This window comes from Ciconia boyciana, chromosome 2 (assembly GCF_034638445.1).
Source record: "Ciconia boyciana chromosome 2, ASM3463844v1, whole genome shotgun sequence".
Classification (NCBI taxonomy): domain Eukaryota; kingdom Metazoa; phylum Chordata; class Aves; order Ciconiiformes; family Ciconiidae; genus Ciconia; species Ciconia boyciana.
Window position 1 is genome coordinate 26,981,814 of NC_132935.1, and position 26,379 is coordinate 27,008,192.

General features: G+C 37.5%; 1 protein-coding gene across 1 annotated transcript; it reads right to left on the reverse strand.

The window, feature by feature from the left end:
• Window positions 1–972: 972 nt before the first annotated feature.
• CIBAR1 (CBY1 interacting BAR domain containing 1) lies at window positions 973–26,116 on the reverse strand. Its single transcript, XM_072852214.1, is given in 10 exon segments — window positions 973–4,375; window positions 9,527–9,646; window positions 11,303–11,416; window positions 12,580–12,684; window positions 14,441–14,446; window positions 16,337–16,438; window positions 21,093–21,161; window positions 23,748–23,982; window positions 26,011–26,072; window positions 26,075–26,116. Coding segments are annotated over 10 exon segments (948 nt in total). The 5' UTR covers window positions 26,102–26,116; the 3' UTR covers window positions 973–4,267.
• Between the last annotated feature and the right edge of the window lie 263 nt (window positions 26,117–26,379).

The window sequence follows — 26,379 nt, forward strand, 5'->3', positions numbered from 1 at the left end:
TAGGAAGAAAGTTTTAGGAAGAAATAAAAGCTAGCCTGTTTGAGGAAAAACTGCATCTTCAACATTCAGGCTTAGTGGGATACTTTGTGTGGATAAGGACTTTGTACCATTGTTGACATTGCAACTGTACAAGATAGTACTTGGAGTACTAAAGAATTCTATGAAGTTTTAGTCCCCTCTCAAACTAAGACAACAAAGTTGAAACTTGGTGATGAAAACTTGTTTTAACCTTTGCTTGGGCAGTACAAAAAAATCATAGATTCATAGAGTAGTTAAGGCTGGAAGGGACCTGGAGGTCTCTGGTCCAACCCCCTTCTCAGAGCAGTTTCAACTAGAACAGGTTATTCAAGGCCTTGTCCGTTGGATTTGGAATATCTCTAAGGATAGAGACTCCACAGCCTCTCTGGGCAGCCTGTTCAGTGACTCATCACCCTCACCGGTGGTCAAACCTTAATTACTTTGTTTATGTAAAGTCATCATCATTATTAAACTTCCATGTAAACTCTTCTAAGTAGAAGCAAACCAAATCAAGATAAAAATTTTTTTTTGTTCTATAATTTTTAAAAGGCCAGTGTAGCTTCATTTCTTCTGCATATTATTTGTCCTCTGTTTTAAGTGCTAGGAAAAAAGCTTTTTGAATGAGAAGGATAATGCCAAGTCTGTATATGTAGATTCCTCTGAGCAAAGAAACTTAAATGTGGCCAAATTTTCAAATTCTGAATGCTTACATACGTTTTTTTGCTGTCTGGTAGGAATTAGTTTCAGAAGCGTACTGTTCTGAATCCCCCTCTGAATTTAAATGGAATTAAAATTTAAAAAATCCACAACAAATTAATTGGTGCTTTTATTTCATAGTTGCTATAAAAGAGATCAAGGAGCCAGCAGACTTGCAGGGAAAATAAAGGTGTGTTACAAGAATCCTCAAAATAACTTGTCTGACCTAATCATGCTGTTGAAAACTTCATCGTGATTATTTTTGTAAGCTGACATCATCTTTACTACTAATTCTTGCCTCGTTATTATCAGTTGTTTTGTAAATGTGAATGCAAGTAACTTTTCCAGTTAATCAGCTTTAGATGGTTTGTTGGTTTTAAAGCTCTTCTAGCGACTACACAACAGGAGCTTTCAAACACTGAAAATAAATTGGTAAACTTTTTACCATGCTTCCAGAGTAGTGTTTGGTACACACACACGAGTTCTTGTCATTAAAAAAGGATTTGGAGGCTGGAAGGATAGGGGAATTTAGTAGGTATTTTGCTGGTTAAGTGTGAGATTATCTTTTAGAGAAAGCATTATCTGTTCTCAGGAAAGTTTGAGTAATTGCTGATAAGGTACCATTAATTTTGGGGATGGTAAACTTCCCCCCCACCCCCCAGTGAATGCGTAAAAAGAGTCACAAAGCTTATAATGGCAGAGGTCATAACTGAGGCATTTAAAAATGGTGGTTTGTTGTGTTGTTTTGTTTTTTTTTTTCCCCTACAGCTAATTTGTCTTTAAAGCCAGATTAGAGTTCATGACTACTCTAGGTTACTCTATGAAATGTTTGATTGATAAGCCAAAAAAGTGGGGTTTTTTAAAGGTCTATAAGGTCTATAAAGACAAAAGCTGTACTTCAAAGTATGTATAGATGATCTGAAGCAGAGGGAAATTGGGAAAGGATGCCGGTACATCGGTTAAATAAGAAGAAGGTTAACAGGAGAGTTGATTCTCAGTTTATAGCTGTTATCTTGCTAGTATGTTTTGGTTGGTGTTTTGGTTTTTTTGTCCCCCCAACTGGGATGTGTAAGTGTACAGGCATTATATTCTGATTCTGGCTGAAGAAGTGGTACAGGTGCATGGTGTCGTGACAGCACTTCCTGATACTAAGGGTCTTTTACCTTTAGATATTTAATGGTTTGGAGGCACTGTACTTTCAGTATAAAGGACACATCACAGACAGTCTATAATTGCATGGCTTGAATCATTGCTCTTCCTTTTTAAGTACCATCCATATAGTGAAAGAATAACAAAGGAAATGCTGCAGTTTGTGGTGTTGATACAGAATATAGCTAGTTTCCTTAGTTACGCTTACTCTGAGGTTGCTTTTGCTACCATTGTCCAAAAATCATGATTTAAAGGAGAAGTCTCCGTCATCAAAAACTAGTAATAGTGATCACATACAGGAGCAGCTTGAGGCATTCAGGAAAGCCGTAACACATGACAATCTAATGAGTACAAGAAGATAATCCTTAGTCCCAAAGGGATGGGCCAGCACGTTCAATGGAGTGGCAAAATACTCTTAGGAAGAATGGATACAAGCCTGCATCATCTACATGCCAGTGGCCAAAAACATGTGTGAACAAATAGAGTACTGTCGGTCTTGGAGTCAGCACTTAATGTCATGACAAAAATCTTTGCAGAATTATCTTCAGGTAATAGTTAATTCTGTAATTACATTCTAAGTTCTTCTTCTGGCTTTAAAATACATTAATTAGTGACTTTTTCATCTATAGTTTTGAGGTCACACAATTTCTGTCCAATATGCAAACTTAAGACATCATATAGGCAGGACAAAGTTGCCCAAGACCGTATTTCTCCCTTTCTGTAAGTTTTCCTGTAATTGCTAAAGTCAACTTTTTTTGTGAGGTAGGGGAGGAGAAGGAATTTGAAGCTGCTGAGGATAAAAAAATTCTCTTTCCATACCCTAGCTACTAATCTTTTAGTGGGAATCAATCTAAGCACTGCTTCCTTTTATATTCAGAATTCCTTTTTCAAGGCACAGTACAGAAATAATTGCTATTTGCATATATCTGTATTATATGAAAACCTGGTATAGTCATGAAGTTAACCATCTGTTTTGGATTCCATGACTTCCCTGAATATGAAATGGTAAAGCGGTGATCATCGTAATTCCAATGTTGTGATGCTAACATTTGTTGAAGTGCCCTACTCACTGAAATAGATGGGAATTAGTTACCTAGATACTTCCTAAGTTTTGGTCAGTAGTATTCTACTCCTTGTCAACAGTAGTTCAATGTCAACAGTACGTAATTCTGGTGTAAAGCCCTTTTCTGGGTTTAAAACAGAACCCTGTATTGTGACATTTTCACTTACATTTTCATCACATTAATTTTTGGCAAAACCTGTTTTTTCACCTGTCAAAACAAGTATGCATTGTATACTTTGCATCAGTGGACAAAGGCAGCATCAAAATTAAAAATGCACTTCCTGGTTTATTTCCTTAACTGAAAGACTACTTGGTTAATAACTTAAGGTTGTTTTCCCAGTTAGAAGTTTAAATTCTAGATTTATACATCTGTTCTTTCTACATTTAGCAGATACTAAAGCTGGAGATAAATAGTACAGTAGCAGCTTTCTGGCAGACAGTTGTATGCTATTCAAAAATGAATGTACATAGCCACCGTCTCCAAACAGGATAAGAAATTACACTCAAAATGTGTAATTTCTTGTATGTTTGATGGGATCAGCAACTGAATCAACCAGTTAAACACATGAAACTTGAACTATATATAGCATGTCAACTAACATAATAAATGTCAACTATATAACATATCAACTAGTTTTATTATGAAGGCACTTTTATTTAAAAGCAAAGCAGCATTAAAAGTAGATACTGGGCTAGGTCCTTATTTGTTAATGTTCATTCTTTATGGGTAAAGGAATCAAAAGTCATCTTAGTCAAGCTTGAGGAAAATGAGAATGAGAAAACAATACACCTCACCCTGCCTTTGGCCATCCAAGCTGGGTAACAAAATGAGATGTAACAGGATTGTTGCTGTAATCAGTTTCTTGAGTACTACAGTTACCTTAGGATGTATAAAACCGATTATGACAGGTATAGCTAGAGGACTTACTAAATCCAAGAGGTGTGTAGCTAGAGAATAAGGTAATATATTGGCAAAGTAACAAGCAAGCCCTTACGTTCATAGCTGCCTGTCAGCGTAGTGCAGTTTTTGGACACTGTTCACCATGTAAGTTTAAGCAAATGTGACTGCAATATAACATCTATGCAAATACAATACAGGATTCTATTTAAATATTTCATTTTCTAGCTAGTGAAATTGTCCATTTTCAGCAGATTCTGTTCCATTCTTTGAAACTGATCATTTGTTTCTGGCACTCTACTATTAGTGCCAATTCTTGCTCCTGTTGGAATTTTAAAAATACAGCCTCAGTGAAGTTTTTTATGAACACATGAAAGCCTTTACATAAAGGGAAGTCTTTTTTTTTCCCCAATCAAAAAACAAAGACTCTTAGAACAGTTTTGTTATCTCACTTCCTTAGTAGCATCTAATTCTTCCTCCTCCTCCTCTTCCTCATCTTCATCATCCTCCTCCTCTTCTTCTTCATCTTTTCTTAGCATACTGCTGGAAATCTGCTAAAACAAAAATCCAACAAAAGTGAATCAAGCGTTTGTTCTCCTGAAAGAAAAACAATTCTCTGTTGGCATTTCCAGTCTAAGTACTTGTAGGTTTTTCGTTTGGGGGAGGGGGGAAGCTGTTTATCCCTTAACCCTTCAACTTCTAGTAACATGCACAGTGCCAACAGAAAGCTATATGGCACAGAATATAAATACAGTAATGATTTTTAAAAGCTATAAACATCCCCACAGTCCTGAGAACTATTATAGGATAGGGAAAACTATGCATTGATTGGATTAATGTTAAAAATCAACAGGATGCAAGTCAGATTTTTTCTGGGTTGGCTGTTGAGACAGCAGGCTGAAGATGAGTATTAAGGCATAACCTTATGTTGAAGACATCAAACCTCTTCAGTTAAATGAGAAACTCAACACTATGCTGCTTTAAGCTGTTTTTGAGAATAAATTAGACAAACTTTACTAGAAGAATCTTGATTCACATACAAACTTCTTTCCCTGCCCATCAGCGCTTGCCCTTCAGAATGATACTGTAGTCCTTTTTTGGTTCATCAAATGTTCAAAACAAGTGCCAGCTGTCAAGCTTTCATCTCATCTGACAGATTCTGCTATCTATACTTTTTTCTAATGAGGGCTCAATCTAATTCCTATTGAAGATAGATTCTTCACAGAAGATGCAACATTTAAAGTAGAATACTTTTTTTTATTAATGTTTTTGAAATATGATTTTAGGTTCAGCAGTTCTCTAAGGGCATCTGCAGCTCTAATTTTGGTTATATTTTCTGAGTTTTCTCACAAGTGATACAATAAAACTTCAGTATTGAAGACAAAACTTGCCCTTTTTTTTTTTTTTTTTAAACAACCCCCTATTTTAAAAGCCCTTAAATGCTGGTTATTAAATTGACTTCTGAGGTTTTGTAATCCATACAGCTATGTATGTAACATAACATAAGTTTTTTGTGTGTGCATAAAGCAAACTGCAATCACTGAGCTAATGAAAGCATGTGCTGGTTTTGGCTGGGATAGAGTTAATTTTCTCCATAGTAGCTAGTATGGGGCTATGTTTTGGATTTGTGCTGCAAACAGTGTTGATAACACAGGGATGTTTTCGTTACTGCTGAGCAGTGCTTACACAGAGTCAAGGCCTTTTCTGCTTCTCACCCCACCCCACCAGCGAGTAGGCTGGGGGTGCACAAGAAGTTGGGAGCGGACACAGCTGGGACAGCTGACCCCAACTGACCAAAGGGCTATTCCAGACCATATGGCGTCATGCTCAGCATATAAAGCTGGGGGAAGAAGAAGGAAGGGGGGACGTTTGGAGTGATGGCGTTTGTCTTCCCAAGTCACTGTTAATGCGTGATGGAGCCCTGCTTTCCTGGAGATGGCTGAACACCTGCCTGCCGATGGGAAGTAGTGAATGAATTCCTTGTTTTGCTTTGCTTGCGTGCACGGCTTTTGCTTTACCTGTTAAACTGTCTTTATCTCAGCCCATGAGTTTTCTCACTTTTACTCTTCCGATTGTCTCCCCCATCCCACTGAGGGGGAGTGAGTGAGCAGCTGTGTGGGGCTTAGTTGCTGGCTGGGGTTAAACCACAACAAAGCAAAATAATCCTTAGCTTGTTGATGTTTACAAAGTACATAATTTAGCTTAAAGCAAATGCTTGCTTACAAATCTCTGAACATAACAGAAAATGGAGTTAATCATTGGATGAAGCTGGGTTAACTTGAGTCTAAATGCCTAAAAGAGCAATCTTTCATTCTGTGAAAGAAGAAAAAGACAATGACACTGATTTGTAATGGGAGATTAAGGAGTGCTGCAGATTCAGCCTGTTAAGGTAGCTTAATTTCAATGGATAGACTAATTTTCCAAGTTTTTTTCTCGTTAAGAGCATCTGAAATTCTTAAGCAGAACTTTAATCATATTTCTCAATAAAAGCTCCCCCTTCCCCGAAATAAGAGGTGCTGTTTTGGCTTTAAGGCTTTTTTCTGCTCACTACTCAAGTGCCTCTGACCATGCTGTAATTAAATAGTAAGTTAAATATTATTACTGGTGGTGGTGAGGTGCTGGTAAGATGGCTAACCTAAGAGCCAAACTGGATCACAGTAAGGAAAGTGAGAAAGGAAATCAGGCAGTTTAAATCCATGTTATTTTGCCATAAAGCTAGAACATACCAGTACGTGAAAATTTTATTTTTGATTACTTAATGCTGAAAAAATAATTTAAAAAATTTAATGGAATTGGATAATTTGTTGCTCATCATAAACAATTTTATGTGAAAATGAATTCTCTAAGTTTGCACATAGGTGATGACTGTCCTTGCTTAAGCTGTTAAGCTGCGTGTTTCACTGCATGTACTACTACAGAAAGCATGGCAATTCTCTCCTCATATCTTAGACAGCGGGCAGTGTTGGAACACCTGGATGCAGACATTGTCAACCATGGTTAAAATTATACTTTGCTGTCTTAGAGGGCAGATGCAAAACAGTTAGCTATATTAAATGCATGTGGATAAAACTCATGTAGTTAAGTTTGATTTAAAATATCTGGAAAAGGTCATTCTCTTCTGCTATAGTTCCATCTAAAATATGGCATACCAACCTGAATTGGTAAAATGAAATGCTGAAGATAAATTGCCAAGTAAAGTGCAAAACGAAGGGATCTGGATTTACAAAGGACTGTCATGAAAACTTAGATAGCCTTTTCAGAACTTGTGTAAAACTTAGTATCTGCAATAGTCATGTTTAAAAAAAGCCCTGAACCCCTGAAGGGGTTTTCTCATAATGGGGAGTCATCCTATGAAAAACAGCTTTCCTGGTGCATAGGAGTTTTCTCTCCTGATCATATTAATTGCATATAAATGAAAAAATGCAAGTCTTACTGTTGTACTGCCAGTGCAGCTTGGGGCATTAATTCTAACAGGATTGCCCATTGCATACTGTCTGCTAAATGAAGTCTGGCAGGTAGGATGGAGAAACTAGCATCTCAATTGCTTCAGCTGGCCCGAGCGTGAGTTGAAAACAACTATGAAAGTCAAGGGGGGAAAGCGTTGAGGGACAAAAGCATTCAGATGTATGCAAAAATATCAGTGGTCTTAGCAAATTCCTGCTTTTGATAATTTAGCATACAGTAGTTCTTCCAGAATACTCACTCCAGGAGTGACAGGACACACTTAGATTGTTATGTTGCTTGACAAAGCAACATGACATCACGTTAAGGCACCAGAATTTTAAAAGCAGGTAGCTCTTTGTGAACAAATGAATCAAGCTCAAGGAGTACTTTAGATTTTTGATATGGAAGTAACACAGAAAGGTAGTCCAAAGAACCAGAAATAAATTCAAGGATGGAATGTGCTAAATCCTCTGAAAGACAAGTATTCTGTTACCAGCACAGTTTATCCTATCTGGTATGCAGTGACTTCCTGCCCTGCACCCCACCTACAGGTTAGTGTTTGTGTCCTCCCCGCCTCTCCGCCCTGTAGTCTTAATGCGTATGATTCTGTGAACTGCTTACCATATTATTTATACTGCTTTAAACTGAAAATTCCCAAGTACTGCATTATGGTCAGTAAATGATTATTATGTAGCATGAAACCAGACCTGTGAAAACTTTGGGAGTGAAAGATCCACAGAAATGTAAAACAAGTCTCCTGAAGGTTTTTCTGAATGCAGCAGAAAACCAGCATTTTTTGCTAGCGAGATATTTGGTGGGTTCCAGAGATTAGTGCCGTTAGTGTAATTGAAGGTATTGATCCTGATGCAACATACTATTTGCAGAATCAGAAAGGGCAGCATGGGGGGTGTGCTGAACAGGATGTCCGCCTCTTCTTTACTGCCCTATGGTGACTGCATTAGTAGGGTGTTCCACCCCTTTTTTTCTGCCATGTGATCCTCTGCAGATACACTGCATCGCCTGGTAAAATGACATTATTTTGAAATGTACTGCAGTTTCCCTCTAGGTCTAGATGACTTCCTGTTCTTTTCAGATACTCCAGTGAGAGGTTATGAGAACATTAACATCTGAAGTTATAGCTAAAAGAGAGGTCTAGGAGAAGAGTAAGGTAAACTTGCAAGTTAGTCAAAATGGAGTTCCTCTCCATCTCTGAGAGAAATCACAGTGTACATGCATTCAGTTTTCTGGTTTTGGTTGGGGTTTTTTTTGGGGGTAAACATTTTCTGAAGTAGCTTGAACGTGCAATTTGCTTGTCTGATAGAGAGGACAGGCAACTTATTCAAAGTAAAGACTGGTCTTCATGCACTGAATCACTGGGTTCTTTTATCTTTTCAGATGGCATGACTCATACTTGCAACAACAGAATAACTGAAATGTAGTAATTGATCCTTTCTGTGTTGAGAGCAGAGAAGGGGTAATGGTGTGTATGAAGTCAAGAAAACTTTTTAGTACTACAGTATCAATGCATGATTCTATCCAAAGAAGAAAAGTGCGATGTGTACATTTTAAATTTGGCCATCTTTGTCTCTAACTGAAACACTGGTAAGAATCTTAATTACAGGATTAAGGCTGCAATAAAGAAAAAATAATTTAGCCATTTTGCAATGTCTGCAAGTTTACTGCTGCAAACAAGCGTCAAAGATTTCTGCAAGGTAGCTGGTTCAAAAGCAGTGGCACTTTTCTCCATCAGTTTCACTTATTTTTATCATCCTCCTTTTCCTCACCTGCTCTGAATTTTCAGAGTATAAAAGGAAAGTCTGTTGGTCATGGGTTTACTCTGCTGCTAGGAGGTATCACTAGTCTGAGTTAGGATCTGGTAGAGAATCCACACTCTAGGATCTGGATACTGAGACTAAGAATATGCAAGTGTTATTTAAAGAATGTCACTTCTGTTTCCAACAAGCTCCTAGATCTTTTCTCTGCAAGATGCCACAGTTTGTTGATGAAATAGTATCACTGGAAATGGCATTTTTCAAAAGTAAACAATGCAGCTTTAAAAGCTGATTTTGTTTTTTCCTCAAATAAAAATGATATTTAGGAGCTCCATTATTAATATGATCTTTATGCCCTTGGAAGTCTCTTTACCTTTGTAACTGTCCTGAACTGAGTAAAGACAGTGGATCCATGTACATTAGCTAAGGCTCTACTTAAGACATTCTTTTAATACAGTGATCTAGCATTTAGTTTTTCTTTCTTACCTGTACTGTCCTCAATGAAGATTTTAAGGAGCCAGTTCTTTGCAGGGGGGACTTTGAATTTGCACGAACTATGTCTAAGCGAGATTGATAGTCTGGTGGATAAAGCGAGCTCCGAAAAACCTGTTCAAATGCAGAAAGCTGTGATGTGGGTGCCATGATTCAGCTTGCAAGCTAACAATCACCAAGACTGAAGCTAAGAAAAATGCAGCATTGGACAATTCAACCTGCTCTAGAGATACACATCAACTGTAGTTTGGATCGATCACTTTAACCTGAAACAACATCATTGCTCAACCTGAGACATACCAACACACTTACGTGGTCAAAGTAAACATTTTTCAGAGATCTGAGAGGATTTACAAGTAGAAAACTGCAATGGTTTCCAACCAACATATGTAGCTGAGTTTCAGGCTAACCTAGAGATATGAACCCCAGCAACTCCCTTCAGGCTCTCCATTTCGTGGAGAGAAACTCTTAGCCCCTTCACAAGCAAATCCTTGCTGCCAGTCACAGCTGCACCAGAGAAATTTTATCTGAAATGTTCAGATGTACAGGTCAAGAAAAATTTGGGAAAACCCTCAGAATACAGGGGAGACTGTAATATCCATTGTATTTACAAGTTCTTTCCAATAGCCCAAAAGAGTAAATTATAAGACTAACAGCCTGATATTAAAAATAATGAAGCTATTAATGAAGTCTTGCACAAATAAAGTCAAGGAAGATGGTAGAATGATGGTCTGTCAATATTTTTATGGAAAGTAAATATTGCCCAATTAACAGGAAATTTAAAATGAGATTAGAAATTTGGTTGTGAAAAACAAAGTATTGACTTAAAGGATATTTTTGAATTGGTGCCACATGACATTTTAATTGTGAAACTAGAATAGTACAAAATTGCCATGGCATAGTTTAAATGAAGTAAAAATACCACGTAGTCTCAAATGTGACTGTCACTGAAGAATCATGATTTTTTATATCTTACGCTAACTGAATACTGCCATCCTTGGTCCTGAGCTATGTCATGAAAAAGTACAATTAGGACTGAGAACATTTACAAAAAAAGACTAAAATGATCCAGCTTTCTTGACAAGCTGAACACATATACACAACATACGTTTCAATGACAGTAAGTTTAAAGGCCCAACATCCAGAAGAACTGCAAGAACGAATAAAGGAGTGAAAAACATGTCTTGGGAAAGAGAGACTATAACTCAAAGAGAACAGAAAGGGTGACTTGAAAGGAAGCTATAACTGCCACAAGGCAAAAAAGGCAATTTGGTAACAAATGTCTCTTAATTCTAGAACGGCCTAATAAAAAACAATGACTGAAAGATGAAAACAAGCAAACAAAACTCAGAATAGAAAGAAGAGATTTTTAATGAAGTAATTAGTCTTTAGAACATCTTATCAGAGCAGCTTAAGATTTTTCTCTTACTGTGCATCTTTGCAGCAAGATTCACTGCAGAGGTGTTCTTTAAGAACTACAATTAGCTAAGCCTGGAGTGGCAGTTAATTTAGGAAAAGTCTCTTATCTGTATTTTGTTGAAAAGATTAGATTGCCGCTGCAGTTCTTCTCTGTTTTTAAAATCTCTGAGATTAAAAACGTGCATGCTCTCGCTGGAGAAGTGCAAAAAAGGGCTCAGTATGCATAAGAAGTTTGTTCTGGGAACCTGAAACATATATTGCATTTTCTGCCTGGGACATGTATAGCTCCAAAGTGTGAAAACTGTTTTTATGTAGTAAGTAAACTGAAAAGCAAATCTTAATCACTCTTACCTCTAAATCTTCGTTTTCATCAATATTTTGGATATTTTGGTAGGCAGCAGTATATATCTCTAAAGCTTTCCCATGGAATAACATTTCAATAGTTATAAATTCAGAAAATATGTTCTAAAAGCAAATGAAAACAAAGGTTTTCTTAATGCAGTAAAGTACATTCCACTACAAGAAATTACTGAATTCTGTACTTGGTATTTATATGATACAAATAACTGCACGATACCGAGTACTTTTAAGTAGTCGGACCTGAATTTTAGAAATTAAACATAAATGCTGGCTGGGCTGTCACTTACGCAGTGGTCATTTCATACTAAATTCTAAGTCAACGCTTGAAAAGCAGAGAGAAGACTCATTAGGAATAAATAAAATGTCAGGCTGAAAACTCGCTTGATATTGCCTGATACATATTCGCAAGACTTAGTCAGTGGATCTTTGCTTTATTGATGGCAATCTTTCTTAACAGGTTGGGGGTAAATCATCTGTAAATTCTATACATACCTATAATTTACAGATAATTATTTTATATAATAAAATATTCTTTATATATAAAAAACCACTTAATGATGACATCTTCAGAACTCACACAATCTTTTTCATATTACTCTAACATCAAGTACTGGTTGGTTTGGTTGGGTTTTTCAACCATCTTTCATTCTTTCCTATTTAGTCTGTCTTCCTCCTGCCTCCCCCCAGTAAAAAAGTATCTCACTTCAGCAATTTTATAATTAAATTTGAGATCACATAATGCAAGTGTTTCTCAGTCACTGTAGTCTTTGGGATTTAAGCCACTTAATGTTTGACATTAAGAGAGAAATGAAAGCTTTGATTACTTGCAGTCACTGAACGTTTTGTGCTTTCTGCATCAGTAAAACTTTTAACTGCAGTAACCTACACAAATTTCAGCATTGATAGATATATTTTTTACTTATCACTATTTCTGTTAATTTTGCCGATATTAATCCACATATATCATTCCACTAACAAATGCAGCTACCAGTGAGGTAGAATACAGCAACTGTTGGAAGGTGCAGACGCTAAATAATCGGATACAGGAAAATTCTGAATTCAATAAACTGTAAGAGTAATTAACTGATTTTTTAATTGCAAAGTTAATGATATTTGGATTATGAAATATTAATGAATACCACAAGATTTATATTTATGTAGGCTTAAAGTAATACTAAATGTTGCTAATCTTGCCAAAGAGTAACTATAGTAATTTTATTATGCAAGATAAAATATGATGTCATATACTGAAACGTGAGCACACATACTTTTATGTCCTTTATTTTCTGTTTCTCAAAATTATCAATGGTTTCCTCTAATTGCCGAGTTGTTCGAGTTGCATCCAGTGAAGCTCTCTGCAATTCACTTTCAGCCTGGTAAAGCAACACAAAGACGAAATTAGTCCTGTATTTGATACAAAGGTATTTGCTTTAATTGCCATGAAAACATTTAAGTCTGGCTTTTCAAAATACTACACATCTGTGTTACTGTATTTGTAAATTTGTGTGTAGCTTAATAAACAAGTAACAATGCCTTCTACACCATTGTGACTTAGATCTGAAACATGTAAAATGACTAGCTGCAGCCAGTCGGGAAAGTCCCACTGCCCTGATCCATTTTCTGTTATAATCATCTAATTGCACTGAGCCAGCCCTGACGCTCCGCTGACGATACAGTGACTGGGTTCAGGGAATTAACCCAGCACAAGCGTTTACCCTTTGGAAAAGTTAAGGTTTGTTTTAAGCTGGTGTAAAGGAGAGGGCAAGAGTGCACAGGCCAGAGTGGTGGATGAGTGGAAAAGATCACCCTTTATTTTCAAGTGCAGATCAACCTGCTGGGTCTAGAACGAATCTTTTCCAGTGTCATGTGCTGAACTTCATCTTACTAAGTTTTTATAAATTATTTAAATAGACAATAAAGGAGCAGCTGGAACTAATGCGCTTCTCCCATCAGTATCTCAATCAACAGACTAGTTATTGTTTTTAGATCCAAAAGCATTTCAGGTATTTTATATTTTTAGTATATTATTAAAATATTTTATAAAAAACATCTTCAACAGGGCACTGGGAAGGGGACATACTACCAATCCCTAATGCATAAATACAAAGTTTTTCTTATTTGTTACTACAAAAAGCATTTTAGATATGTATTTTAATTAGATACAACTATGAACTGCACACTACTATTTTAAAAAATGCACACTACCATTTAAATAAAGATACTGAAGCTATTCTGGTTAAGTAAAGTCTGAGAACTGTGTACTATTACAAAATAATGATGTAAAGATGTAAGAGCTTGCACTTGAAAACTGCAAAATTTGGGTCTAAACTTATTTTATTTTCCATACATTACTGGTCAAACATCATAGACTAGTCAAGACAGTATTTATTTACAGGCCCTGTCAGTGAGTACCATCAGGAATCTATTCTGTCCTGGGATTTGGAAATAGTATATGGATCAAGTAATTGTATCCTATGATCAAGACATAGGATTCTTCCCATTTCTACAACACTGCAACTTAAGAGAGGAACAAACTTTTTTTTTAGAAATGGAAATAGACACCACAGGCCCAGTTCCCATGATCTAGGTTTTAGTGTTACATGTATATGGAAACCTAAGGCATAAGGCATGCTCTGTCACTTCTTTTTCTTTGATTAAAATCTTGTAACCTTGTATTACAGGATTATCAATTTGAAACAATCTTCTTACAAAAATGGCTTAAAGTCATAGACGCAATTCTGCCATTACTGGGCAAACAAAATTGGTAATGATCTTTAATAGTACATAAGGTCACATGTTCACCTCCCTTTCTTGATTTTGCCCAAAACACAGGAGGGAAACAGAGTAAGAAAAGACATTTTGTGTATTCTCAATTATTACAGTCAGTCAGTCTCTCTAGATGAAGGCAGCTGTTATGCATAAGCAGCCATTAAACATACAAGTACAGTACGTTATTTCTATGACAATCAAATATATCTTCTTGATCCATCTTAAATAGACCGGCCAGATTTTGTGTGCAGATGCACTGGGAAAGGAATTTTGTTTGTTGTAGAGTGAAATGTCTAAACTTGCAGAACGTGCACAGTTTGCACAACAGCAGTTTGATATTTTCTCTTCTGAAACGTTCACCTGTGACTGGAAATATTAGTAAAGGAAAAAATGGCAAAATAACAATCAATATTCATAAAAGTATCTGTTTTCACTTCTACTTTTAATATATTGTGAAATATTTACCTCAGATATTTCAAAACTTCTGTATACTCGGAGGGTGCTATTATTATGTTGTCTGAAGCTTCCTGCTGTAAGACATTACTTACAGTTTGTTATAGATTTGCTGGAATTCAAGTATCGAGGCCAAAATATTTCAGGACAGCTGTTTGTCTTGGACTGAGGATTTGGTTATTTATTTAAAAAAAAAACAAACAGACAACAAAATCTGGTAAGGTTTTCTTTTCAAAGTTGTACTACTCCCACATTTTATAAGATGGACTTGAAATCTGGGAGCGAGTACAGATTCTTTGCTATCTGTGGCCAAAGTTGTTAGCTGATGAAACATCACAGTTGCTCAAGAATAAGAGAACCATTGCTGGAGCCTAAAAGCTATCCTAACAAACATGGTGAAGCCTCTCTCAGACCTAAAAGCTGACCTGCATACATCCTCAAAAGCAAATGAACATATTCCTGCTCCCAATACTTTCTATGTATTTTGCGTTGATCACTTTAAAATGCAAATACGTAGCATTTGGTGCCTTTGGCCATATGCAAAACCAGACTGTACTGAGATTTAATAACTCTTCAGACAAAGTCTTAAGTACAGAAAACACACGTGTTACAAGAAGCTAAGCCACAGAAGGATATTTGGGAGTAGCTTAGCAAAGAGACAAGAAGAAACAAGTTAGGTGCCAGCCATATACCCATGAAATCAACTGGGAATTAGCACAAGAGGGAGAAAAATGGGACCGGTCCCCCTTTGGGGAGAATGGCTTACTGTTATCATTTACTCCCTTAATTCTAATGGAAGAGAACTCTGCACCACAACTCAAGTTCTAACCCTATGGCTGACATCCATGTGTCTTTATTACATGAGGAACTCTAATTAGTCATCACTTGATTTAACTGATTTGATTAATATTAAATGGGAATTCTTTGGCAAAGACAAAAAAAAAGTAATTCTCCTGGGTGGCATTTGACCGTCACAAATAATTTTTGCTCCTTCTGCAGTCCCATGCCCCAGTCACTAGAAAAATCCTGATTTCTGAAATAAAGTTGGTGAAGTCCTACAAAGAATAGGACTGCTTCACTCCTGAGTCCAACACCAGAGTGTAAAAAAAAACCCACAACAGCACATCATCATTAACTTAAATGCTGTATCATAATACATAGGCATAAAGGGCCTGAAGTAGGATCGCCTTGATCCCCTTTATTTTGGCATTTCCTAGATTCTGATTGCTTCAGAATTTGAAACTTCAATGAGATTTTAATGGAAGTTCTGTGGAGGCTTAATTTTTCCCTCTGTCATACAGAATAGTATACTGGGGAGGGTCACCGGTCTTTTGAAAGGAAGAGTAGCCTGGTTGACTATTCTACTAACAGAATAACAACTTTTCCTTTCACACTTCATCTCACAGCTGGAGGAAACTCATATCCCATCTAGGTACAAGGAAGCACAACTACCACCAAAATGGCAGGGAGAAAAATAATAAAAAAATCCACGGAAGTAAAAAAGGAGTTGTCTGATTACACTTACTTTCAAAAACCTCCAAATTCCTAGATGCAATCTATGCCTACATCTCTTGCATAAACATATCAAATACTTCGTAGTTTCTTTTCAATCAAAAAGGGAGTGAGTAACAAAGCAGCTATTACAAGCTGTAACTCATCATAACATTTAAGAAAAGATTCAACATCAACATAGGAAACAGTCCCTCTAAAGAGCATACTTCTCTTATTACTTTCTAAACACAATAGTTTAATTCCTGAGAAATTTTAAAAATATTTCTTATAGCCACTAGAAATACAGGATACAATAATGTGTCGATCTGATGGATTCCGCTGACGTGTCTTTTCCAGTTGAGATAATTGCTTGGCTTCTCGGTTCTTTGCTGTTAAAGTTGCCTTAAGATCATCCTGGAAATAAAATGTTTTAGACATGTATGAAATAGATCTAAGATAATACAAAATGTACTTTTCTTCATACATGCATTGCCTAGAAAACATGAACAAGATTTCTGCTTTAAGCAAAACCAGATTTTACTGATCTTATCCTGTTAAATGATCCCCTGAAAGAGAAGTCAACAGGGACCAAGAGAGTTTAGCACCTTGCACAACTCTCTGTAGCACACACTACAATTTAAAACATGGGGGAAAAAAAAGAAAAAGATATTTAGGGCATTTCATGAAAAGTACAGTAGATGGTCAAAAGCTGACATCCCCAAAGCAGTAGGAAGACAGGCCCGTTCCAGGCTTAGAGATGGAATAAAGGTGGCATTTAGAAAGAAAAAGTGGCATCACATAAATCAGTAAGAAAAAAAACAAAACAGGCAGCAGTCAGTACCAATCAGAAGTTATGAAGAACACAAAACTGCTTCACAGAGCTTAAGATGCCATAGAAAATCCACGGCTGAAAGGGTTAAACTGCATATTTATATATGCGGATAGTAAGGTGTTTAAATACATTTGGAACAAAATACATCCTAGTAATGATGTAGCTGGGGAAGACAAAACTTACTGATCTAGAAAAGGCAGAAACTGTTGATAAATATTTTTGCTCCTCATTTCCAAAGGAGAAATAGGATATACTTCCAGGAAGATCTGTGACAATTTAAGAATTTTAACATACCACTCTCAAATTCATGTTCATGCTATAAAACTGTGTTTTGCAATTACTTTGGCATACATGGAATCTAAAATTGTCAGTCAGGTATTTATCACTCCATTGACCCTGGTATGGGAAATGACATTAATTTTGATGGCTCTAATTTAAAGGAGCAGTACCTTAGAACAAGCAGAAATGCAGCCCTAAGGAATCAGTCTAACAAAATCTGAGGCAGGAGTTGAGCATGCATTTCAAACCATCATTTCCTCTAAAAAGACCAGTTCCCATTTATCTACCACTCCAGAACAGACTGGATTAAAGCTATTAAAAACTATAATCTCGGGAAGTTGTCTGTGCTCCTCCCCTGGATTTCAGAATTTTAACATGGTTGTAGGTCTCCTTCACCCAGAGAGACATGCAACCAAGAATGTGCCTGTTACAAAAAGTTCTGTGATCCTGTGACCAGATCACTAGTCAATGACAAGCACAAGCATGCCAAGTTTCCGAGCGTTGTTTCTTCAATGAGTCTGTACAGGAGGTCAGGACCAAAACACACAGTTTCTTCCTTGTTTCTATCCTTACTGTATGTCCTGTTTGTATGTCCTGTTTGTATGTCCTTGTGTATGACTGTCATTTTGCTTCATCTTTAGGGACACAAAGCTGGTTTCTGCTAATAAAAACAACTGCATCTTTAGCCCATCAAAACTAATTTTGCTGCTGTTCTTTCAAAAGGGAATTTACACCACCTTTAAGGCCATCTGAAAGATTGCTGGAAAGGGCTTTCTCCTTTATGAAAACCAAGTGGCTGCAAAAAAAGCAGTAATAGAAAAAAAATTTTTATTGCTTTACATTTTAAATTTTAAATTAAACGTAGAGAAAAAGAAGATAAAAACATTTATTTTTGCTATAGAACAAAGCAGTTTTGCATCTAATGGTCACAGCTGCATGTTTAGTGTTACTTAATGACTGGGCCCTGTTAACAGCACTGACTTTCTAGGCCCATTTAAAACAGTCAATCAGATTTAACACTGTGGCTGAAAGGGTTCGGACTTTCATGCAAAGTATACCTGAGAATGCTAAGGAAACCACTAGAGTTACCATTATAAAATTCAGTATTTTCTTCCTAGCACATAGTGACTTTGGAAATACCTACAGGGACTGCACTGTTCCCTTCTCTACCTCTGTTCTCTGTAGCAGCAACAGCCATCAAACATACTTCTCTGCTAGCCAAAGCCTGACAAAGATTTGGTGCTACTGTGGCTATAGTGGTGGAGCTATATTCAAGTTTTGGATATACAAAGATAGGGCACAGTTACATACACATTTTGTCTAGGATGTTGAAAAACTGAAAAGGGTGCAGGAAAAAACCATTAAAAAATATTCAAAAGCTGGGGAAAATGCCATTATCGTGAAAGAATTAAGGTCTACATTATAAGCTAACTGAAAAGAATGAAAAATGGGGTTTACTAGTGTCTAAATACCTTAATCCAGAAAGAAACAGAGCATCACAGAGCTCTTTAATCTCAGTGGAAAATATAACAAGAGCCAAAGATTAGGTGAAGTCTTTCATTTAAAACAAAACACCACGAACATCAACTAACCACTAACTACCACAGTCCTATATTCCCCTCCAGTGTCTTCAGACCAAGATTTGATCTGTTTTTGGAAAATATGCTTTAATTACACCCAAGGAGAAATGGAATGGAATGTAGTAGCCAGTGAGATAAAGGACAGGTATAGAGAATATAAAATTATTCATAGTACCTCTGGCTTTAAACTCAAGTTTCACACGTTCAAGTCACACATAAGAACTCTGGTCAGCCATCTAATTTCAAATCATACAGAAGTACAGCTACAGTCCATCCACCAGACAATGAGCTGGCAGATCCTCATCACTGTACTGTTACCTGCTTTAGTCACTGAAGTTATTAAAGCAAACCAATCCTTTCTTCTGCAGGTGGATCACCTTGGTTTTATGATGTCCTGTTTTATATGAAGAAAAGGAACCAGGAATGGAGTTGCCAAAAAGCAGAAAAGTGAAGATTGATATATAGAACAATGAAACAGAAAGAAATCCTAAAATCCTACATTTAAGCTCATTACAGGACAAGAATATTACACTAGCTTCCACTGAAGCTGCCAAATCCTGCTGCAGAGAGCTACTCAGCATAGTAAACCAGGACATGTGAATGAAACAATTTTATTGCCTTAGCAGTTAAAGGACAACACTATTCTGATTGACGTAGGCCTCTTCAAAGCATTTACTATCATAGGACATTGATGTCTTACCCCACAGAAATAGCAACAGTTCTTTTTAGATACAGCACAAAAATAGTTTGTGTCCACCCTGGAACAGATCCAATAAGTAGCAGTGAGAACATCCCCTTTATAAAAAGTGCTATAATGACATATTCTGCCTGGTTTTATTTAATCAGCTAATGTAGTTACAGGTAAAGCAGTCCTACTGCTAGCACCCTGTGCTAGCTTTACATGAGTGACAAAACTTCCTTTTTCACTAAAAATGTCCCAGTGTTCAGAGATAATAACTGAAGACCAGACAGTCAAAGTTTTAACCAAGGTTTATAGTAACGGGGAGGGGGGGAAAAAAAAAATTAATGGCCTATGTCTTTAGTAAAGTTTCTCTTAGTTCAAAGGTACATTGATAAAATAGTTAATCCCATCTACAGTTTAAGAATGTTCTTGTACTCCTCACTGGAGCTAAGATAAACTGTGTAATGCTTTCTGGCATTCTGAAAGGCAAAGACAACAGGAAATGCTATTCACTGTTGCAAGGGTTGACCTGGCTTCAGTTGCTTCTGTCCTCAGCATTTACTGGCTATCAGTGGCAATGCGCCTCAAGACAGTATCTTCAATGCTTCGGAAGTCCCGAGCACTGCTGTGGCGCTCTGTGTCTCCTCAGCAACGCCTCTGCCACATACATATGAAACTTGTCTTCCACCCTCAACATTTATAACCTACAGAATACCCAGTCTGTTCTAGGTCTCAAACTGGGTTTCAGAGCGACTATTAAGATACCAAATTCTAGGATACAGGCTCTATAGTCTACAACTCTGCTAAGGACTACCACACATAGTATCACTCAAGTGGAGGATGCATTTCCTTCATAATTGTTTCTCTAACAACCAAGTGAGATAGCTGTGCAGTAAGTTCCAAACAGTGTACTCGGTTCTTCACTGTATTGAAAAGATACAAGAACAAAAACATATGAAAAATGCTAGTTTGAGATGCACTGCCACAGTGTACTCAAATTAACCATGATGAACACACTGTAAGATTTTTGCATGTAAAATATCATCAAATAATGATCATTTTACCTTTTGATTTATATAGATTGTGATATGGATATATGCATCAATTACAGATTTGAGTTTACAGGATGAAGATATCCTCTATGTAATATACCAGTATTAAGAAGAACTACTTTCATCCTATAAACTAGTATCTGCTTATTAAAATTGACTTGCTCAAACTTATCCCTCCTGGAGGAAAGAAATTTATAGATATTTTGTGGGAATATTTCAAACCCCTATATACACTGTTTCCAGAATATAGTGAATGAAGAGACCTCAGTTTTTTGTGCATCTTCAGGTCATCCTGATGACTTTGCAGGACAGAGAGGGATTCAGGCCACTACCTATTTATCAGTTTCAAAAACTGTCTTTGACATTATGAATTTCAATGTAGAACGCAAGTCTAAGTTAGAAAAGCTGTTAAAGGCAGCACATAGATGACTAAGAGCCAAAAGCATTACATGTCTTCACAACGAAGCTTTTTCCTCCAACATATATATAGCTTCAATTCAGATGTATTACTATATAATTTAGTTAGACTGATTACTGCAATATGAAAAATCAGAACCACTCCCCCCCCCGTAAAGTAGAAGTTTTCAAGTGAGTGGCCAGAACACCAAAATGTACCTTGTGAGAAAACAGACATTTAACCTACCCTTTTAAGTTTCACTATGGTCCCGTAACTTTTCAGAGGTTCAACAACCTTGGCTTCAAGCCTGTCAACCTACAAAAGAAATCACAAGGTCACTAAAATCATCTACACCTATAGTGTGCAGAAACAGAAAACCATTCATTTACTAGTGACTCATCTTATTAGGAATTTAGTCCATATATGCTGAAAATACAGTGGGATGGAGGTTTTAAAAATATTGCAAAAACCAAAGCCAGTTAAATTAACCAGTAAATAATTTGTATTTTGAGGAGCTCAACCTGATTTCTAGTGGAATTCCTTTTTCTTCATTGGCAACACATCAAGATAAATAAAACATGGAGATTCTAACAACTGAGTACTAAATACATCAAACACTCCATCTTGGAGATTTGTAGCTTTCTATCTAAAGTTAAAGATCAGTGTATTTGCTCTACACTTGTTGATAGATTATGGACTAAGCCAAATTTGCTATCAAACCTACTGTACGAAATGCAACACTTCTGTTCTTAAAAATAATGGAAACAACATTGTAGGTACTGAAAATATTAAAAATACCAACAACAGGTTGTGTAAAATGCATGAATTCTCTCACAGATGAGTGCATCTGAATTTTTGTTTCAGTTCTCCTAGTTAGAAAAACAGCTACATATGGTCAGACAGGCAATAGGATAAGACCTGCCTGCTTGTCAAAATTGACAATATGCCTGAGTGGCCCCAGCGTAAGCTGCTGATGACTTTGGACCAGTGAGTCATCTGGCCCATCACTGTTATGTCCAAATTAGGACAAGGTGCATACCTCTACTGGGAAGGGACAGACATTACATTCCCCTCTAAACTGGCAGTCACCAGTCAGCCAAAATCTATGCCAACTGAGCAAACATTTCTCCTTTACTAAACTCTACCAGTGCACTGTGAAACAATTTCACGTAAACTACCAATAGAATAGAATGGAATAGAGCAGTAAGGCTCTAAATGGAGCACATGATATAGACATACCAAATAACCTGCCTGTCTTGCTTACTTACCCTTCCACATATTGTAGAAATACCTCACACCTCAGCATTTATATATCTAGCACTGCAGCTGAAGACCAGAAATTGATAACCCTTATAAGCTAATTTTCTCTTGCCCACATTGTCAATATATATGAAAACTGTTAATTAACCTGATGCCTGAAAGAAATAAAACTGACATAATCTATTTGGTTTTCATGAGCAAAGGAGAACTTGATTTAAATCTAAAAGCTTCTCTTTTCTTTTGCTGCTTCTGCCTTTTCTCCTTCAAAAGGCAGTGGTGGTTTGGGGACAGGCATGGTAGGAGAATGTAGGCCAAATGTCAGGTTTTAAAAACACACTTAAAAACTGAAAGAAACAAAATTCAAGTTCTTACATAGGTACCTCGAAATTACAGATTCATAGTTTAAAGGTGAAAACGGACAGAGAGATTGTGCAGTCTGACTTCACGTACACCTTTGGCCATAATATAAATTTACCCTATTAACAGAGGGATAAATTGCTGTTACATCAATTGAAGCATAAGGAGCTATGTGTAGCTCAGCGGGAGCCAGATGCATAAGAGCTTACAGAAGGAAAAAAAAAAAAAAAAAAAAAAAATCGCACTATCCACACCCTTGGATTTCTTGTTCTTAAAAATCTGGCGTTAAATACATTGTTAAAGATCCATGCACATTTCTTGTTTTTCAAACCCTCTACTTAGTAGACTAGATACCACCTCATAGATTAACTTATTTTAAAAGGTTCTCTTTTTCTACTTTGTTAATATAGAAAGATGACTTGCAATGCTTTTTTTTTTAAAAAAAAGAAAAGTCTTACCTGAAAACATCAAGAATGTCAACTACTTCAGTCTCTTTTTAAAATTATAATGGTTCTTAGCTTTTCAAAACTATAAATGGGAATTTTCTATGCCCTACTGAAAGAATAGATATGTACTCCAAAAACTAGTTTGAGTACATGTGAATGAACTTATTTTTTCTTAAGTCTCAGCATTTGGAATTCTGGATCATAAGTTACAGTTTGACTGGCCCCGCACATAGATGTGTAAGTGGCATAAACACCTTTCTTTACACTCTCACTTATCTAGCAGAAACGTGACTATATTGTCACACGTGGTCCAAATCAAGTTTGTACTTTTAGTGTTGAACTACAGACTTACAAAATCTACAATGGTCCCTGACAGCACCTCAGAGAAGCTGCCAGTGCCCAGTGAAGGATTCCAGTTAGTATTTTCTTCCATACTGCTTCTAATAACAGACTCAGCAAAAGGAAAATGACTGATTTTACCTCAGCTGTTGCTAGACAACTCAAGTCACAAAACTAAAAGAACACTTTATTAACCATAAATCACAATCCAAAGTCTAAGACCAATAAAAGACTTGCTCTGTCTCAAATTCTGTGAGTGCTCATATGGATAGTTTCACTGACTTCAACAGGACTAATCACAGGCAGTTTTCACTGAAGTTATCTGTAGAGTAAACGATGAATGCTTTGGCAGCCTACTCTGCTCTGCCACTAATATATTTAAGTGCTTTCTGCTATGTTTCTCTCACAATTGCAGAGTATATCTTTTCCCTTTTAATCACAGATAAGTAACTGAAAAGTTCAGATGGCAAACACAACATGTACAGCTTTAATTTTGTACCTCTGCCTGGCGATAATCCTGAAGTCTGGAAAATTCATCTGCAAAGTTTTTCAGTCCAACTTTTAAGTTTGGTGTCTCTGTGGCTGCATATGCATATATTTCATTTACTAGAAGATCTGCTTTGTCTCGTAGTCTGGCAGTTTTACGTACATATCCAGCAAATATTTGGCACAATTCACCAAAATGTTTTTCCACATTTGAAACAGCATCTTGTATTTGTCTAGTCTGATTGTCCCTGGATACCAAAGAAAAATAAGTGAAAAACTAAGAAGGGGACAAATGTTTACAACACATACAGAAGAAAAATGATATAATTATACTATTAACAATTTATACATGATTTGGACATCTCATTTCAGTGCAAAACAGAAATCTATTCTTAAAAAGATAATGTTGTAACAGTCTGATGTAATATGTGCTTATTTATGAATGAATAACAAACAAACAAAGCAGGATTTATACTTAAAGATCCAGTAGAGGAAAACCCAAATCACAAAAATCAGCTCAGAAGTTTTCCTCCTGCGGTTAGGCAAAAGCTCACCATTACCGTTGGTATTAATTACTAACATAGTGGTAACACCTGCAGGTCTCAAACAAGACAGGGTCATACAGCTTCCTGCAAGAGTCTGCAATCTAAACAGGCAAGTCAATGGCTGGAGAAATTAGGCAGTAGAGGGCAAACCTGTAAAGGTATTAAATGTTCTTTAAATTGTGAACAGGTACCAAACTGCTCCTGGCCAGCACTACAGATGATAAATATCCCTAAGCATTAGAGAAGAAAAGTGAATGGACACAAGTACAGAGGTGAAAACTCTAAAAACACAGAAAGGACATTCATCACACCAACAAACTATTTTCTTTTAAATTATATTAATTCATTTTTTAATTTGAACCAAATGCCTGTATGTTTCATTATTAATGATCTAGGTAAATAATTCTGAATTTTTAATTCATATATTTCACTTGATATTTTGCTTTCCTATTCCTACATCATTTGATGGTCTTGGTTTAGTTATGCTTCAGTGATACTATTAAACCAAATCAGTGTCAGTGAATTCATGCCAGTTGTTGTTGATCTGACTGAATCAACTACAGGACAATGTAGCTAACAGTAAGTGCCAGATACTGGGTCCTAAGAAGTCTTCATGGTCTACATGAGGTGATTCATGTGAAGTGCTGGAATTCTCAGCAAGAGAATTCACTTGTACCACTGTCTTGGTGAGGGGCAGAAATGAAAACTTCCTTCATATCCTTAAGCTATCCAAACTCCAAATGCTGACCAATATTTAAACATTGACTTAATATCACAACACATGAAAATCAGAAAAATTGGAAGAAATGTAATACTTTAAGATTAAACAACAATGCAGTCAATTCAAATGAAGAACCCTTTTCTTCAGGAACTCTTCAGGAAAAATATTTCAGGCCAAAGTTCTGCTACAGGCAAAAACCCAGTTGTATTGTTTCATGGCAAGCAGTCTAGAAGACTGTTCAAAAGAGATTTTGTTCAAAGGAAAAAAAAAATTCCAAGTAAGTTGTTCAGTCCTCCAGGACATGCTTGAGCACAGAACCATTTGAATAGGAAAGGTTTCACCCAGCGAGTGGGAAAGTAAGAGTCTCATTAAGTATTAATAAAGTTGTTTTGCAAAATTAATACTATCTGATAAAATCTTCAGTAAAGGTACATCTTTCCTATTTTATTGGAAGGTCTTCGTGCCAGAAAGTGTTCCTCTCCCAGGCAGGAGCCTTAAGCACGCTTCCCCACCCACTTTACAATTTTGATCTCACAGTACTCCCATGCAAATATTTAATTTTGGGACATGAAACACTACCTTTCCTTAGATGGGGGTGTGAATATTTTTTTTTTCCCTCCTAATTATTTGTGACCGCTTAGAGGCGGCCACAAAATTATCAGCGAGAGGCCTGATTAAATCCGCAAGTCTTTACTTCACCTCTGCATAGCACACTAAGCCTAGAAAAGTTTTGCGGCCTTTACCTGAGGAAAACAGAGGCGGGTCCCCCACCCCTAGGGATGTTAGCTGCCGTAAGGGGGACTTGGGCCCGCACCGCCCCCAGGCCTCCACTCCCTGGGTACCCTGACTGAAATGGGGCCTCGTCCCCTGCCCGGCAAGGCCAGGCGACGCAGCCAGCCCCCGCCACACAAGCCCCCAGGAGCAGCCCTCCGGGGAACGGGCAGAGACCCGCAACAGGCACCGAAGCGGCGGCACCCCGGGGCCTACCCCGCCCCTCACCGCCCCGTTACCTGGCGTCCAGCCCGCGGCCCAGCAGCATCATGGCGGCGGCGGCGGCCCGGCGGGAAGGAGGGCGGTGCTCCGCGTGCGCTCGGTTTCCATGGACACCACCCGCCGCCCGCCCTCCCTGGGCCCCGCCCCGGCCCCGCCGGCCGTGGGGCGAGCTCCGGCCTCTCCTGCCCCGGGGGCACCGGGGAGGGTGGGTGGCTTCGTGAGGGGAGGCGTCCGAGTGCGCCTGGCGGCCCTCGGGACGGGCGGGCCGTCGGGGACCGGCTCCCGCCCGCGGGACACCCTGTCCTTCTCGGCGGCCGGAGGGCAGGGGCTGAGGCCTCCCGTTTCCGAGCTGGCTGTCCCCAGAAGTGCAGCGCCAAGGCCCGGAC